We start from the raw sequence: 18622 nt of genomic DNA on the forward strand, positions 1-18622 counted from the left end.
TACAATGCATGAGGCAGATTTTTTAAGATGCACGAGGCAGATTTTTCACACAGAGAATGGTGGGTGCCTGGAACTCGTTGCCGGGAGAGGTAGTGGAAGCGAATACGGTAGTGACTTTTAAGGGACGTCTTGACAAATACATGAATAGGATGGGAATAGAGGGCTATGGTCCCTGGAAGGGTGGGGGGTTTTAGTTCAGTTGGGCAGCATGGTCGGTGCAGACTTGGAGGGCCGAAGGGCCTGTTCCTGTGCTGTAATTTTCTTTGTTCTTTAAATCACAGATTAGTGAATCCATGGGTGAAATTCACAAGTATCAAATAAATCTTTTTCCCTTCCCTCCCCAACCTAATCCAACTGAACTCAATAAAAGCCTCTCACCAAGGGATGATCCTCATCCTATTATTATGCAGTGCTGTCTTAATGTACACATAAAACCTCTAAGTATGTGATTGTTAGTACTGTGTGATCTACAATGCACAGCTCAAAACAAATTGTAGATTTTAGACAACTCAAATTAATAATAATCATAAAAATCATCAGTATACATGTGGAAACTGCGGCTGTGTTTTCAAATGATATCACTGAGGGGGGAGAACAAAATGCAGTCTTGGATGTAATTGAGAGCAGGGACAATAACAGCAGAATCCAACCCTTGTAATCACTTGTGAACTCTCTGGTGTCTCAGCAGATGCGATGAAACACAAAATCCCTTCCCACACTCAGAGCATGTGAACGGCCTCTCACAGATCTCAGGAGGGATCCAAGGATAGATCCTTGCGGGGCACAAAATGTAATGGTGCAGGAGTGGAAAGAGAAACCATTGCAATAGTCTGGCAATTAAGCCAATGAAATGTTATTCCACCCAGCTGGGTAACAGCGGAGAGGCATTGGAGGAGAATGGTGTGGTTAACTGTAGCAAAGGTTGAAGACAGGTTGAGAAGGACAAAGAGGATAGTTACTTTTATCACAGTTGCATAAATTTGGACCCACAGAATAGAGTTAAAAAAGAGTTAGTCAGCCAATATTGGGCAAAGGCTGGTGGTGATATTTAGTATGTGTTAGTCGTATCAAATAGACATCAGAATGTGCCAGTAACTAAATACTGTATGGCTAAAGCAACATGACGTGTACAGAATAAGTGCAGGAAAGAACCTGTTTGAGGTTGAATCACAGTTTGTTCTTCTGATGCTCTATTTTCCCCAAAAATATACTATATTAATAATGTTTGCAGAAGTACATTAAATAATAGTTCAAATTAAACAAAATTAAATACAGATTAGCTTCTTTTTTTGTTACAGTGAGATACCTCACTACATTTGCCATTACAGGTGATATTTATAATGTACATTTAGATCTCATGTCAAATGTGCTCTGCTGCATTCGGCCAGAGGGCTTTACACAGCTTCCAGACCCCTGGTGTACAATGGCGGAGGGCCTTAGACAGTGATCATTTGCTGTTGAACCATTGCGACAGCCGCCCCAAACTGTAATGCGCCCCTCAGTGCCGAGTCCTGCCAGTCCACTGCACATGCGCAAGTGAACAGCTCTTTGCACTGTAAAACCAGCAGATTTCAGGGAGACCAAAGGGCATCTTTAACCAAGCTAATGGTCCTCTAACAGCAGCTGATGTTTATCTCAGTGTGCATTCCTGAAACAGCTCATAGAATGCTGTTCTTCTAAATGCTGTTGAATTTTCAGTTATCATTAGAATAACCAGGTCCTCCTAAAGGAAAAGGGTTTTTTTTCATGAAATGACCTTGCAGCTTTCATCTGAAAGAAATGTGTGTCACAATCGATGGTGCCTCTGAAATGGAAGGGTTGTGGCTTCAAGCTCCACCCTGCATATTTGAGCATATAATCCAGGTTTACACTCTTAGAGAAATACTGACAAAGTTACACTGTAGTAAGTAGTCTTTCGGATGGGATGCTAAACTGAGGCTCCATTAGATGAATGTAAAAAATTCCATGGCAATATTTGAAGTAGAGCAGGAGTGTTGCCCCAGTGTCTGGACTAACAAATATATAGACGACCTGGAGGAGGGGACTGAGTGTAGGGTAACAAAGTTTGCAGACGACACAAAGATAAGTGGAAAAGTGAATCATGTGGAGGGCGTAGAAGGTCTGCAGAGAGATTTGGACAGGCTGAGTGAGTGGGCGAGGATCTGGCAGATGGAGTATAACGTTGACAAATGCGAGGTTATTCACTTTGGAGGAAATAATAGCAAATTGGATTATTGTCTAAATGGAAAAAAAATTACAACATGCTACTGTGCAAAGGGACCTGGGGGTCCTTGTGCATGAGACGCAAAACCCCAGTCTGCAGGTGCAACAGGTGATCAAGAAGGCAAATGGGATGTTGGCCTATATCGCAAGGGGGATAGAATATAAAAACAGAGATGACTTGCTGCATCTGTACAGGGCGTTGGTGAGGCCGCAGCTGGAATACTGTGTGCAGTATTGGTCCCCTTATTTGCGGAAGGATATATTGGCCTTGGAGGGAGTGCAGAGAAGGTTCACCAGGTTGATACCAGAGATGAGGGGTGTTGATTATGAGGAGAGACTGAGCAGATTGGGTTTGTACTCGTTGGAATTTAGAAGGCTGAGGGGGGATCTTATAGAGACCTATAAGATAATGAAGGGGCTGGATAGGGTAGAGGTGGAGAGATTCTTTCCACTTAGAAAGGAAGCTAGAACTAGAGGGCACAGCCTCAAAATAAAGGGGGGTCAGTTTAGGACAGAGTTGAGGAGGAACTTCTTCTCTCAGAGGGTGGTGAATCTCTTGAATTCTCTGCCCACTGAAGTGGTGGAGACTACCTCGTTGAATATGTTTAAATTACGGATAGATGGATTCCTGATCGGTAAGGGAATTAGGGGTTATAGGGATCAGGCGGGTAAGTGGAACTGATCCACTTCAGATCAGCCATGATCTTATTGAATGGCGGGGCAGATGGCCTACTCCTGCTCCTATTTCTTATGTTCTTATGTTCTTAAAAACCTGAATCAGATTATCTGGTCCTGTGGGACCTTGCTATGTGCAAATCGGTTGCCATTTTTCTGACTATTACTTCAATAATACTTTCTTGTTCATCAAGTGCTTAAGGGCATCATGAAGGTCATTATGTAGATCTTTCCTTTCATTTAATTTCACAAAACAATAAATTGTGAATTGGAAAATGATAATTCCTGTAGTTTCTCAGAAGTAAAAGACTTGTTGGGAGACGTTAGAGAACTGCCAACCTCAATGTACTGAGAATGCTTGCAGCTGTGTGTTCAGCTCACCCTGCCTACTGACCTTGTTGCCATGGCAGGATTGCACAATATTATTTCAGTGATCGCTGCACCTGACAGGTCTTGTGGCTCAGTGGGTAGCACCCCTTCCTCTGAGTCAGGAGCCCTGGGTTCGTGCTCCTCTCCAAGGCTCATTGACCACACAAGAAGTGTTCTTGATGCAGTTCAACAGGTTGATAATCAGCCTGCTAATACTTGCAACACTTCCTCACTATTTCCCAAAGGGGGAGAAAAAGTGTGTGAAGATACAAAACAAACAAACAAACTCGCTTGACCCAGGGACAACATGGAGGTAACAGGTGAGGCTGTGGTGTGCCAAGCAAACCAGTTGGCAATAGTTTTAAGCCTGAAGGATGGAACTAAAAGAGTCCATTAGATAAAGAGTGATTCAGTAAAAATATGTTCAACTAAATAATAAAAGTTGAAACAAAAACGAAACGGTACATGAGGGGAAAAAGGGGTCAGATGTGGTAGGGGTAGACGTGGTAAATATTATTTTAAAAAGAATTACAAAGAAAATGGACACAGTTTCAGTTGTGCTCATGCAGGCAGATAACATCCTGTTCATCACTTCAACATACCAGGAAATACTCTATCTGGCAGCTCATCTTTCTGAATCAGATGTCAGCGGTCTGCAAAATTTAATACATTATAAATTCTCAAATGTGTTTACTAATATAAAAACTGTATTACCAGCAAAATGTACTATACAAGCAACATCAATTAATATTAGTCCTCAGGATGCTAGCTGCTGACAATGCCTTAATTTATTAGCAATTGCTGAAGGCAATGAGGCGACCACATTAGGGTGTGATTGGAGTCACTAATCGCTAAAGAATAGTGACTTCAAATTGTAGAATTCTCCATACATTTTCTACTAGTGTTGCATTATTATTAAATTGTAATGAAGGGCATTAACTGTTGTCACATTTTAATACATCACTGAAATGATAATTAAATTACTGACATCCTGTGGTAACCCAGTGGCCTTAATGGAAGGCAGAATTTATCAAGGAAGTGGAAAAATCAATGGAAGAAGTGTAAAAGTATTCATCTAGGTAAAACCCCAACTTAAACCCTTAATTACATAATGTTACATAAAAATGTTTCACTGGAAGTCAGTATTTTAAGTTCACGGACCAAAGTAAGTGGCAAACCGTCAGCACATCACTCATCCAGAGACTCTGGTCCATGAATGTAAAAGATCTCTTGACATTATCAGAAGAAGGGCAGGGGTGTTCTCTCAGTATTCTAGACAACATTCACCCCTCAACTGACATCACCACCAGAAATATATCATTTGATCACTATTCATCCATGTTTGTGTGATCTTGCTGTATGCAAATCATTTGCTGCATTTTAGAAGTTGCACTTGAATATTGCTGAAAAGAGAGACATGTTGCCAAAGTTTTTCATCTTGCAGTCATCAGGACAAATACAAGAATGCCAAATTTCGAACAGACACTACAGTTAATTCTACAGGAGAACATGGTGGTGATGGTTGGCAAGTCGATTCTGATTGGCTGAGTTTCCAACTACAGGGCGGCACGGTAGCACAGTGGTTAGCACTGCTGCTTCACAGCTCCAGGGACCTGGGTTCGATTCCCGGCTTGGGTCACTGTCTGTGTGGAGTTTGCACATTCTCTTCGTGTCTGCGTGGGTTTCCTCCGGGTGCTCCGGTTTCCTCCCACAGTCCAAAGATGTGTGGGTTAGGTTGATTGGTCATGCTAAAATTGCCCTTAGTGTCCTGGGATGCGTAGGTTAGAGGGATTAATGGGTAAATATGTAGGGATATGGGGATAGGGCCTGGGTGGGATTGTGGTCGGTGCAGACTCGATGGGCCGAATGGCCTCTCTCTGTGCTGTAGGGTTTCTAAGATTTCTAAGGCTACCCAAGCTCCAGAATAATTCAAAAACGACACACAAGTCATGAACAGATTCCTTTCATTTTCAGAGAATGGGTCCCTGTGCATAAAAGTATAGCGCTTCCAGCAAGTGTAAATGAGCTATGTTATGAGCTTGACTGACTATCTTAAGTGGGTTGTTTATATAACTATTAGCACACTCAGGATTGATCAGCAACAACCTCAGGCCTCTCTGTTCTTCCACCTCCTTTAGAATTATACCATTAGTATATTTGGTCTATCCTCAGTATTCCTACCAAATTGTAACTTTCCTACTTGAATTTCATTTATCATACAGGTGGCGCAGTGGTTAGCACTGCTGCCTCACAGCACCAGGGACCTGGGTTCAATTCCCAGCTTGTGTCGAGTTTGCATGTTCTCCCTGTGTCTGCATGGGTTTCCTCTGGGTGCTCTGGTTTCCTCCCACAGTCCAAAGATGTGTGGGTTAGGTGGATTGGCCATGTTAAATTTCCCCTTAGTGTCAGGGGGACTAGCTAGAGTAAATGCATGGGGGTTGGGCCTGGGTGGGATTGTGGTCAGTGCAGACTTGATGGGCCAAATGGCCTCCTTCTGCACTGTAGGATTCTATGATACATCTGTTCATTCCATCGGTATGTCTATTTTCTCTTTAATTAAAATTGAAAATGCTGAAAATGCTCAACAGTCGGGCAGCATCTGTAGAGAGATGACATCGGGTTCAGCTGAAACATCATTGACCAGAAAGGTCAACTCTACTTGTCTCACCACAGATGCTGCCATACCTGCTGAGTATTTACTGCATTTTCTTCTTTGATTCAGATTTCTAAAAGCTGCAGTACAATTCTTTTAAGTCCATTATCAGCCATGATCAGCCATGATCTTGTTGAATGGCGGGGCAGGCTCGAAGGGCCAGATGGCCTACTCCTGCTCCTATTTCTTATGTTCTTATTATCTTCCTTGCTTCTGAGTTGTTTGTCATCTGCAAATATATGCGTACATACTATCTATTTGGGGAATGGAATTTTGCATGCTGGAGACTAAGGCTAGGATTTCGTACATCTCCCCCCATCTGTACGGTGGGTTGTCCATGACAGATTGACATCTTGCTGTCAACCAGATAGAGCTCAGACAACCAGACAAGCCCAGTGCTCTTGCAGGAAGGTTTGTTGAATTGTGAACCAGGTGTTCTGGATGTGGGCAGGCGGGGGTGGGGGTGGGGGGGGGGTGGTGCAGAGACACATTCCTGCCATTCACCTGGCGATGGCCCTGCCCATTTCCGCACTCGCCCCGACCCCCCCAGCGGCTGCCGTCAGGGTGACACCGGAAGCCTGGCACTGGTTGACAGCATCTTGCTGCTCAGGCCATTGCTTCTTCTAGCCCTGTGTCAACCGGCAACAGGTCTGCCTTCTCCTCACCTGGATGAGAGCTTTTACCAAGGCAGGGTGGCCTGCAGCATCGACGCCTCAGTGAATATGTGAACAAATTGAAACATGATCTTTGAAAGATGCCCTCCATCTCAAAGCCAGCAAGTGGACAGCACGGTGACGCACTGCTGCCTCACAGCTCCAGGGATCTGGGTTCAATTCCTGGCTTGAGTCACTGCCCGTGTGGAGTTTGCACATTCTCCCCGTGTCTGTGTGGGTTTCCTCCGGGTTCCTCCTCTGGTTTCCTCCCACAGTCCAAAAGATGTGCGGGTTAGGTGGATTAGCTATGCTAAATTGCCCCTAAGTGTCAGGGGGACGAGCTAAGTAGGGTAAGTGCATGGGGTTGTGGGGATGGGGCCTGGGTGGGACTGTTGTTAGTGCAGACTCGATGAACTAAATGGCCTCCTTCTGTACTGTAGGGATTCTGATGACAAGAAACAATACTTTTCACTGTATCCCAGTACGTGTGACAGTAATAAATCAAATCCCTATCACAATGCACCAAGCCCAGTGCAAAGAGCAGGAAGGTTTGTTGAATTGTGAACCAGTTGTTCTAGGTGGGGGGTGCAGAGACACATTCCTGCCACTTGGCGGCCAATTCACCTGGCGATGGCCCTGCCCATTTCCGCGCTGACCCCGCCCCCCAGCGGCTGCCGTCACGGTGACGCCGGGAGCCTCGCTCTGGCACACAGGTAGTATCTGGGAGCCTTCGCCATATTGAGAGCGGAAGTGTTAGCGAACAGGAAAGACGTTGCTTATGAGGGCGACGGCTGGAGAGAGAGCACGAGCGATCGAGCGTGGGGCACCCAGGCCAACAAAGACGCGGGGTTAGCCAGGCCCACCGGCCCGGCTCACCTCCCTTCCCTCACGGTCCGTCGAGTCGGCGCTCGCCCCCTCGCCAGTTCCGGTGGGCGAGTTGGGCTGAGCTCGAGCCGCCCGGCTGCCCGGCGCGGTCCCGCTGCCCGCTCCCGCTGCTCGCTCCCGCTGCCGGCGGCGGCGAGGCTGACGGGCGCGCGGTCGGGTCCGGCTGCGAAGATGCCGCTCGCTCAGCTGGTGGACCCCTGGCAGAAAATGGCTGTGGAGAACGAGAGAGAGGTAAGCGCAATGAGTCAGTCCCTCAGGCCGGGTTAGTCCTAGTCCTCCCTCTGACTCCCGTTCTCTTCCTTCTCCCCCTCCCCCCCCGCCCAGCCAGCTAGCCAGCCAGCCTTCACCTTTTTGAAAAATAAATTCCCAAACTATCCCCTTAATCCTTTTCTTTCCTGATTAAAAGTGAGGAGATCATGTTTGTGTGTGAAGAGTTTGGATCAATCACCTTGTGTCTCTTGTGAGGTAAAGGGTTTTGTCTTCCTGTCGGCTGGGAACTATCCCAGGGCTGGGGACATGTCCGCTCAAGTACCGTCCTGTTCAAACCAAATGTCTGGTTATCAGTCTCAGAGTCCTGTCAAACTCCCACGTTCAGCGTTTTCATTTCAGTGTTTTAATACTCTGGTCTGTTCTCAGCTCTTGTTTTCTCTTTTCTTTTCCCCCCAGTTTAAACAAAAAAATTAAAGTGAAAACGTTGTCAACCTGTGGATTCTGATGATCGTGCCTTTCTTTTGCCCTGAACAAAAAAAACGAGCTGCTGTTGAAATGTTTGGACAGGGTTTAAAGTGTAAACTTGATGTCTTGACCTTCTACTTTTGTCCAGAAGTTTGTCGCAGAAAGCATCTCACGCAATCACGTCAACAACTTCCTTTGAATTGTTTTCTTTCTCTAAAAGTTCTGCACTATGACTGCAAAATAGAATCTTTGCAATTTTCCACTGGTTGCCAGATCCTAAAATTTCAGATCCTGTTTGGTCAAAAACTGGACCATTACATTATTTTTGCTAATTGTTAAGTTTACTTTTTTGTTTTTTTTAAACAATTGGATCTATGTGGCTGACATCCCTCATTAGCCAAAGAGACATACAAATGACCATCCACATTAGAAGTTACTTTGAAATGTGTTGTGCAACTTGCTTGCTGCCTAGCCTCATGACATGGTGTGTCTAAGGTTGATAATACTGCACGTAAAAGTCTTTGTTTCATTAAGGTGTTGGACTTCAAAACTGATACCATGTTGTCTTCTGAATTCCAAATTGAAAGAGCATGTGCTGTTTATTTACCATTTAAGCATATAAAATGAAATAGTTGCCACAGTGAGAACTTTTAAGGTATCTATTTTATTTGGGTTAAATAATCAACGGTGGGATAATGGCTGCAAATGAGTTAGGGGTAGTGATTTGATAATCTTTATGTTATAAACTGGAGGTATGTTTTAGATTTTTTAATGTAAGTTGACAAAAAGTCATGGCTACTATCCTATATTCTGTATGTTTTAATTAGCAAAAACATGAGTGGTATAACACTGTATTTGGGTAGTTTAAAGGTTGTGGGAAGGGTTGACATGAAAGTAAGTATAATTTCATGTGTGGCCAGATTAAGTAGTATGACTTTTCCCTAAAACCGCAAGGCCGTTGCATTGTTTAGTGGGTTGGCATAATTGTTTCTCTTGTACGTAGTTCTGATTTTTGTCCCTTTTGTTATATACAGTACCTAAGATATGCATAAATGTCTATCAACTGCCATAAAATCTGTAGGTATGAAAATGTGATAACTCCCTTTTTAATACTCTAAAAATCTTGCAAAATCTACCTTACTGTAAACACTTTGCCTGAAATTGTACACTAGATTTTTCAAGAGATGAAGCTTTTCTTCTATGTATTTTCTTGCCTCGCAGTCACCATCGTTTCCCCTATGTAAACCTCTCCACAGCCAGAAACCAACTGAGGGCCCAAGCAGGGGCACTACACTGCGTGACTTCACCATTCGATGTCAGGCTAGTATTGCCGCACAACATAGCAGTTCTCTACAGTATGAGGTATACTTTGGAGCATTTCTCTATAAAATTTGCATTGATTTTTTTAAAAATGCGAATAAGAGTGATGTATTAATACACGATTCAAAGTCTAAACTGAGTGCTGGAAATGACTTGCAATTGAAAGTAGAAGATGCATTTGTGTTTGTGATGGATGGAAAGCAGATATTTATTGGAGGGAAAATTATAAAATTGTGCCCAGATGCATCTGTAATGTGCAATTTATATGGTCCAGTGCCACTATTCATCCTGTGGATGCTGTTGTAGGCTTTAGAGAACTTGAATAGAATACTGACTTGAGAAATAGTTTGAATTTCTACTTTAGCATTGCAATAGAATGTGTTTTGACGAACTTAACCAACTATTCAAGCTGGGGCTAATTTACAAACTAAGTTACCTTTAATAACTTGACTAAGTTTGTCACATCATTTTCTGTTTGGATGGAAGCTATTTTCTGGAACTACTCTTTACAGAACAGGCTAATAATTTAATAAACCACTTGGAATGTAAGCTTATAATTAACTAAGGCACTAATGTATGCTTAATATTTTAAATTAAAGACCTGAAGATCTCCCTATGCTGTTCACAGGAGGTCTCAGGACTATGAAATTTCTATTGTCTGTATGGATAGAATTTTGGGGACTGTGGGCCATAAGAGGAAATGTAAATTGCTTGATAGCATAGGCTAAACCCTCTTACTTGCATATTGTCATCACCTTGGGATAGTGGGAATTGTGCCCTGTAGGTAGACAATGTTGACCTGTTTGACATTGGTAGGTAGCTTGGATTATGAGTAGTTCTGAGATGCAGCAACTTGTCAAGCCTCCTTTGGCAGGATTATAAGAGGATTTATAATCATCTAGAAAGGAATAATTTGATTAGGGATAGTCAACACGGTTTTGTGAAGGGTAGGTCGTGCCTCACAAACCTTATTGAGTTCTTTGAGAAGGTGACCAAAGAGGTGGATGAGGGTAAAGCAGTTGATGTGGTGTATATGGATTTCAGTAAAGCGTTTGATAAGGTTCCCCACGGTAAGCTATTGCAGAAAATACGGACGCATGGGATTGAGGGTGATTTAGTGGTTTGGATCAGAAATTGATCCCTGAAAGTTGGCACCCAGGTTGATAGGGTTGTTAAGAAGGCGTACGGTGTGTTGGCTTTTATTGGTAGAGGGATTGAGTTTCGGAGCCAGGAGTCATGTTGCAGCTGTACAAAACTCTGGTGCGGCCGCGCTTGGAGTATTGCGTACAGTTCTGGTCGCCGCATTGGAAAGGATGCAGAGGTGATTTACCAGGATGTTGCCTGGTATGGTGGGAAGGTCTTATGAGGAAAGGCTGAGGGACTTGAGGCTGTTTTCATTAGAGAGAAGAAGGTTAAGAGGTGACTTAATAGAGGCATACAAGATGATCAGAGGATTAGATAGGGTGGACAGTGAGAGCCTTTTTCCTCAGATGGTGATGGCTAGCACGAGGGGACATAGCTTTAAATTGAGGGGTGATAGATATAGGACAGATAGAAGGGGCGGCACGGTAGCACAGTGGTTAGCACTGCTGCTTCACAGTTCCAGGGACCTGGGTTCGATTCCTGGCTTGGGTCACTGTCTGTGTGGAGTTTGCACATTCTCCTCGTGACTGCGTGGGTTTCCTCCGGGTGCTCCGGTTTCCTCCCACAGTCCAAAGATGTGCAGGTTAAGTTGATTGGCCATGCTAAAATTGCCCTTAGTGTCCCGGGATGCGTAGGTTAGAGGGATTAGTGGGTAAATATGTAGGGATATGGGGGTAGGGCCTGGGTGGGATTGTGGTCGGTGCAGACTCGATGGGCCGAATGGCCTCTTTCTGTGCTGTAGGGTTTCTAAGTTTCTAAGATGTCAGAGGTAGATTCTTTACTCAGAGAGTAGTACGGGTGTGGAATGCCTTGCCTGCAACAGTAGTGGACTCGCCAACATTAAGGGCATTTAAATGGTCATTGGATAAACATATGGATGATATTGGAATAATGTAGGTTTAGATTGGTTTCAAAGGTCGGCGCAACATTGAGGGCCGAAGGGCCTGTACTGCGCTGTAATGTTCTATGTTCCAAACCCATGACCTCTGCCAGCTAGAAGGATAAGGGCAGTAAATGCATAGGAACACCACTGCCTTCACATTTGCCTCCAAGTTGGGTCAAAATCTTGGACCTTTCTGACAGCATTGTTCCTAGAACACATGGACTGCGGCAGGCAACACTTCACCACCACCTCCAGGGCAATTAGGGATGAACAATAAGTCCTGGCTGAGAAAGTGCTGCCCACATCCCATGAATGAATAATCTTTAAAAAGTCTCAACATCTTGGCTTGGAACAGGGTCAAAAACCTTCCTAACTATGATGGCTAGAACTACACTAGATGTTTTTCAGTAGTTCAAGAGCATACAAAATAGGGACAGAAGTAAACCATTTGGCCCCTCAACTGCTCCACCATCAAAAAGATTGTGGTTTATCTGTTTTGAGTTCTACATTCCTATCTGCCCTTAATAACTGTAGATACTTGTTAAGCAAGGGAATCCGTCTACCTCTGCCTTAGAAATATTCAGTGCCCCCTGATACCACTGCATTCTGAAAGAGTTCCAAAGTTGCAGTCCTATCCTGAGGGGAAGAATTTCTCCTGATTGCTATTCTACAAGGATGATCCCCAATTTTCAAACAGTGCCCCTTAGCTTTGTACTCGCCCATAAGAGGAAATGTCCTCTCCACATTTGATCCCTTGTCCCCACCATTTATTTTAAAACCCTTTCAACGTCTCCTCACTATGCAGTTACAAGGTCACTGGTCCCAGCATGGTTCAGGTGCCAACTGTCAGAACAATGCAGTCTCCACTTTCGCAGTGCCCCACAACTAGAACCCACTTCTCCCCGCTGCTTTTGAGCCATATATTTATTTATCTAATTTCATGTACCATATGCTAATTTGCACATGGCTCAGGTAATAATCCCGATATTATAGCCTTTGAGGTTCAGCTTTTCTATTTAATACCTAGCCCCTCACACTCTCTATGCAGAACCTCTTTCCTACTTCTGCCTATATCATTGGTATGTTTGTGACAACCTTTTCCTCCCCCTTCCAATGCTCCAGCACTGAGCAGATGTTTTGGACTCTGGCACCACAGGCAACACAGCTATCTGAACTTTCCCTCTTTGCTGCAGAGAACAGTATCTATTCCCTCCCCCTCCCCCAAATGACATTGTGGGTGCCACTGTCTGCCTACACTGCAGACACTAACAGTTCAAGAAGGCAGCTCACCACCACTTTCTTGAGGGCAATTGGGCTGGGCAATAAATGTTGGCCTAGCCAATGATGCCCACATCTGTAAATGAATAAAAAAACCACTGTCCCCTATTACCATGACATTCATTTTTGCTCATCCCACTTGAATGGCTTTCTGTACCATGGTCAGGTTGCTCATCCATCTTGCAGTCCTTGTTCTCATCCAATCAAGCTGAGAGAACCTCAAACCTATTGGACAATTGCCCGAGGCTCCCATGCCTGTACTCCTGCCCTCTGATCCCTTTACCTGTCTCACCAAAGTCACACCCTCTTGTCCCTGATCACTGACTAAATCCGAATGCCCTATACTCAGAGGTGTGACCACTTTCTGGTACAGAGCATCCGGGTAACTTTCCCTGTCCCTGATGTGTCACAGAGCTTGCAGCTTAGCCTTCAGCTCAATGTCTCAGAGCTGATGTTCCTCAAACTGCAAGCCCTTACTGCTGACATGTCCTGGATCACAATGTTATCTAGGAGCTTCTACATGCTGTAGCCTTGACACAAAAGAACATAGGGCTTAGGAGCAGGAATAGCTCTTCAAGCCTGCTCCACCATTCAATAAGATAATGGATGATCTGATTGTCTCACAAATCCACATTGCCATCTGTCCCCCTTAACTCTTGACTCCCTCATCTATCAAAAACCTGTCTAACTTTGGTTTGAATAAATCCAATGGCTTAGTCTCCACTACTTTCTGGGGAAGAGAATTCCACATCCTAACAATTTTTTGAGAGATAAAAATTCTCCTCATCTCCATCTTAAATGGTAGACTTCTATTAAACTGTGTCCCCTGATTCTAGTCTCTTCCACAAGTGGCGGCACGGTGGCAGAGTGATTAGCACTGCTGCCTCACAGCACCAGGGACCCGGGTTCAATTCTGGCCTTGGATGATTGTCTGTGTGGAGTTTGCACGTTCTCCCTGTGTCTGTGTGGGTTTCCTCTAAGTGCTCCGGTTTCCTCCCACAGTCCAAAGATGTGCGGGTTAGGTTGATTGGCCATGCTAAATTGACCCTAGTGTCAGGGGGATTAGCAGGATAAATATATGGGGTTACGGGGTGGGATTGTTGCTGGTGCAGGCTTAATGGGCCGAATGGTCTCCTTAACTGTAGGGAGTCTATGATTTTAAGTGGAAACATCATTCCGGCATTTACCCTATCAAATCTCCTCAAGATCTTAAAAATTTGAATAAGATCACATGCTTCTAAACTCCAGTGGTTATAGGCCTAACCTGTTCAATCTTTCTTCATAAGATAACCCCTCACTTTCCCAGGAATGAGTCAAGCAGGCCTTTTCTGAACTGTTTCTGTAGCAATTATATTTTTTTCAAATAAAGAAACAAAACTATACACAGTACTCCAAATGTGTTCTCAACACAGCCCTGCACAGCTGCAGTAAAACCTCCTTATTTTTATATTATATTACCCTTGCAATAAATGTCAACATTCCATTTGCCTTCCTAATTATTTACTGTACCTTCATAGAAGATGATGTCTCATCACCTTCACTTGGGCAATTCAGGATGGGCAACAAAAGCTGGGTCTTGCCAACAATGCTCACATCCAAAGCACCCATTCTTAACTGGAATGCTTTTGAAAAAAATAAAAGTCCCTCGTGATGCGATTCACGGTAGCACAGTGGTTAGCACTGCTGCTTCACAGCTCCAGGGACCTGGATTCGATTCCCGGCTTGGGTCACTGTCTGTGTGGAGTTTGCACATTCTCCTCGTGTCTGCGTGGGTTTCCTCCGGGTGCTCCGGTTTCCTCCCACAGTCCAAAGATGTGCGGGTTAGGTTGATTGGCCATGCTAAAAATTGCCCCTTAGTGTCCTGAGATGTGTAAGTTAGAGGGATTAGCGGGTAAATATGTAGGGATATGGGCGTAGGGCCTGGGTGGGATTGTGGTCGGTGCAGACTCGATGGGCCGAATGGCCTCCTTCTGCACTGTAGGGTTTCTATGATTTCTATGATTTCTATGATTCCAGTGTCACATTCTGCACATATCCCACTCATCTTGCCCCTTGCAGTTTGTCCTTTTTAAAATGTTTACAATCCTTTCTCCTTTTCCTCTTTTTGACCTTTTGTTTTACTTCTCTTCTCCCCACTTCCTTGCCTCGCCCTTCAGTAATTGAAGGCATGACAATAATGGCAATTTGCATGTTTGGAGCAGGTAACTTTGGATTTATGGCTCACGAAGCTCTCCAACACTCGCAGCTTCCTTACATCCTGACTGGGTTTGCTCTACACTAATTAAAAGGTTGATTGATTAATCAACAACTCCATTATCATTTCATGTGACTACCAGGAAGACGAATGGCAAATTAGATGAATGAAGTCTTTTTCATCAAGCAATTCCTATGTTTTCTCTTGGTCCTGACCTGGGGAAGGAGCCCTTTACAGTCTGAAGTTTTAATGTTTATTTTCTCTGCTTGGTTTGTTACTTAGCTTTTTTTCTCAAATCTTAGAATATCAGCCTAAATGTGTGTGTCCTGAGTGCCTGCACTGGCTCTCCGAATGAGCAGTTTACTTAGTGCAGTTCTCCTGTTCTTGCCCTGTAGCCTTGCACATTCTTCCTTTGCAGATAATTCTAACTCCCTTTTTGAATGTTTCGATTGAACCCATTTCCAGGCAATGCATGCCAGACTGTAACGACTTGCTCTGTGAAAATGTTTGTTTTTCTCTCAACATAGCTTTTGTTTCTTTTGTAAATTGCTTTAAATCTGTGCCCTTTCGTTCTTGAGCCTTCCATTAGTGGGAACAGTTTCTCCTTAGCTACTGTCTAGACCTCTCATGATTTTGAATGCCTCTATCAAATCTCCTCTCCAGCTTCTCCTCCAAAGAAAATAGTCCTAACCGCTCCAGTCTATCTTCATAACTCAAGTCTTCATACCTAGAACCATTCTTGTCAATCTTTTCTGCATTCCCTCCAATGTTTTCACATCTGTCCTAAAATGCGCACCCAGAACTGGAAGCAATACTTTAATCTTTGAAGAAAGAAAGATTAGAGTGAGTCGGTGCTTGATTGTTTTATTTTCAGTGATCGGAGTCGTTCACCTTTAGTGAATATAGGAAAAAAAAGCCTGATGGAGTTCTTTAATCAATTTGGTGTCTTGCCCTCTAGAGGCTTGTTGGATGTGTCCCGATGCAAAACTACAATGGGTACATCTGGCAGGTGATTCATTTGTCATGAACGTTGAAACAGCTCATCCCATCTTGCTGGTTATTCACTTGTAACTTTAAATGAGTGCCTTTTGGTTTTTCCTACTTAGTGCTTCGTGACCTACTCAGTTGTTGTCATGCATTTTGAAACAGTTTAATTGTTAAATTCTGCTGACTTTAAAATAGAATTTATTTTGAAGTTGGAAGCAATCTTCTGTCGACTAAGTATCCATTGTCCATAAATATTTCCACTGTCCATAAAAAGAAACCAATGTGTTTGATTCTGTGATGTACAGAATGTCTATACTGTGCAGCAGTATAATTAATCAGAACATTGTGATTGATTGTTTAAAACAAAAGCATAAAAAGGTGGGGGAGGGAGAGGTAGTCAGAAGGGTTATTTATAATCACTCAGAAGGAATAGAGAAAATGCAAATGTTGGCACTCATCATTATGGCACAGGATCACTAGACCAGCGCTCAAGCAATCCACTCAGTTTCATTCCCCTGCTTATCCCTGCGGGTTTATTTACAATTTCCTTTTGAAATCTTTGATCGTCTCCACTTTCACCACCTTTTATCAGCAGCAAGTTCCAGGTCATTATCACTTGTATGCAAAATATCCTTCCTACATTAGGTGACCTGAATTGGATGTCATACTCCAGTTGTGGTCTAACCAGAATTTTACGAAAGTATGAAAGATATGCTGAAACTTTATACTCCGTATCCCTGTATATGAACAGGTTGATACCAGAGATGAGGGGTGTTGATTATGAGGAGAGACTGAGCAGATTGGGTTTGTACTCATTGGAATTTAGAAGGCTGAGGGGGGATCTTATAGAGACCTATAAGATAATGAAGGGGCTGGATAGGGTAGAGGTGGAGAGATTCTTTCCACTTAGAAAGGAAACTAGAACTAGAGGGCACAGCCTCAAAATAAGGGGGGGGTCAGTTTAGGACAGAGTTGAGGAGGAACTTCTTCTCTGAGGGTGGTGAATCTCTTGAATTCTCTGCCCACTGAAGTGGTGGAGGCTACCTCGTTGAATATGTTTAAATCATGGATAGATGGATTCCTGATCGGTAAGGGAATTAGGGGTTATAGGGATCAGGTGGGTAAGTGGAACTGATCCACTTCAGATCAGCCATGATCTTATTGAATGGCGGGGCAGGCTTGAGGGGCTAGATGGCCTACTTCTGCTCCTATTTCTTATGTTCTTATGAAGCTGAAGATCCTATATACTTTGGTAACTACCCTCACAATATATCCTGCCATGTTTAAAGATCTATTCACACGAACCCCAGGTGTCTCTGTTTCTGCACACCCTTTAGAACTGTGCCAATTAGTCAATATTGCCTTTACTGTATCCCTTTTGCTAAAATGCATAGCACCACATTTCACTGTATTCTATCTGCCCATTCTACCAGCCTACCTGCGTCCTGTTAGAATTGAGTTATATAATGTTCACAATTTGCCATATCTCCAAGTTCGGTATCATTAGTAAATTTTACTCTCTACTCCAATATCCCAAGTCATGTATGTCTATTTAAAAGTAGTGGTCCTAATGTTGACCCTTGGGTGATGGGGGAGCCCACTGTTTACTGTCCTCTAGCCTGTAAAATAGCCATTTACTTTGATTCGCTGTTTCCTGACACTCAGCTGATTTTTTTTAAAAATCCAATCTGACACCAATCCTTCTATTTCATGAACCTCAGTTTTGTTAATCAGCCCTTGAGGTGGTACTTCGTCAAATGTTCTCTTTGATATCCATAAAAGCAACAAAGAACATATAGAACATAGAACATTGCAGCGAAGTACAGGCCATTAATCAATCATCATTCTTATCTCAAACATTCAATTAGCTTAGTCCAGCACAAATCTGTCTTTTACTATTCCAGGCTGGCTATCTTTTTTATGAACTCAAACCTCTCCAGATGCCCGATTGTTGTTTCTAAGACCTTACCCACTATTGATTTTAAACTGACTGGCCTGTAGTTGCTAGTGATATTCTTGTATTGTTTCTTGAAGAAAGAATCACATTTGCTGCGCTCAAATCCTCTGCCACTTTCTCCATATCTAGGCAAGATTGTCGGATTATGGTAATCCTTTCTGCTATCTCTGACCCACTTCCCATTGCATCTTGGGATCCATTTTAAGCATCAACGACTGTGATTCTGTCTCATTTTCTCTTTGCTCATCATTTTTCCTCTTCACTTGCACTTTCAATTTATTTTACCTGGTTCTCACTTGAAGAATTTATCTGACGGACATCATATGCCCTTTTTTAATTTTAATCATTTTCTTCATCTTTTCATCCAACAGTTTTTTTCTTTCTCCTATCCTTCCCTTTTGTTGGAATGTCCTGAAGCTGCACTTAAAATATCTCTCCTTAAAGATCACCCAATCTTTCAATACGGTTTTTACTGTCAGTCTTTGGCTCCATTTTACTCTAACTAGATGCCCCCCTCATTGTCATAGAAGTTAGCTGTCTTCCAGTTTAGAAGTTCCACTTTAGCTTGTTCCTTGCCCATTTCTACTATTAATCTAAACCTTGTTTACGATAGTCACTCTTACTAGTGTTTCCCCACAGACAGTTGGTCCACCTCATTCCCCAGCACTAGATTCAGCATGGCCTCCTTCCTTATTGGGCCATGAATGTACTGTACAAAGAACATTTC

At 43.4% G+C, this 18622-nt stretch overlaps 1 protein-coding gene across 7 annotated transcripts in view; it reads left to right on the forward strand.

Moving 5' to 3' along the window:
* The first annotated feature begins 7252 nt into the window (after positions 1–7252).
* Positions 7253–18622, forward strand: part of LOC144506355 (ribosomal protein S6 kinase alpha-3) — a 113385-nt gene continuing 102015 nt past the window's right edge. For 2 of the 7 annotated variants that reach the window (XM_078232349.1, XM_078232352.1), the window contains exons 1-2: positions 7253–7689; positions 9355–9495. In XM_078232349.1, coding sequence (XP_078088475.1) covers positions 7630–7689; positions 9355–9495 — 201 coding nt within the window. In that variant the 5' untranslated portion in view covers positions 7253–7629. The remainder of the gene's footprint in view (positions 7690–9354; positions 9496–18622) is intronic. The other 5 variants (XM_078232353.1, XM_078232355.1, XM_078232350.1 and 2 more) reach the window with 4 other exon arrangements.

This window comes from Mustelus asterias, chromosome 17, assembly GCF_964213995.1.
Source record: "Mustelus asterias chromosome 17, sMusAst1.hap1.1, whole genome shotgun sequence".
Lineage (NCBI taxonomy): Eukaryota > Metazoa > Chordata > Chondrichthyes > Carcharhiniformes > Triakidae > Mustelus > Mustelus asterias.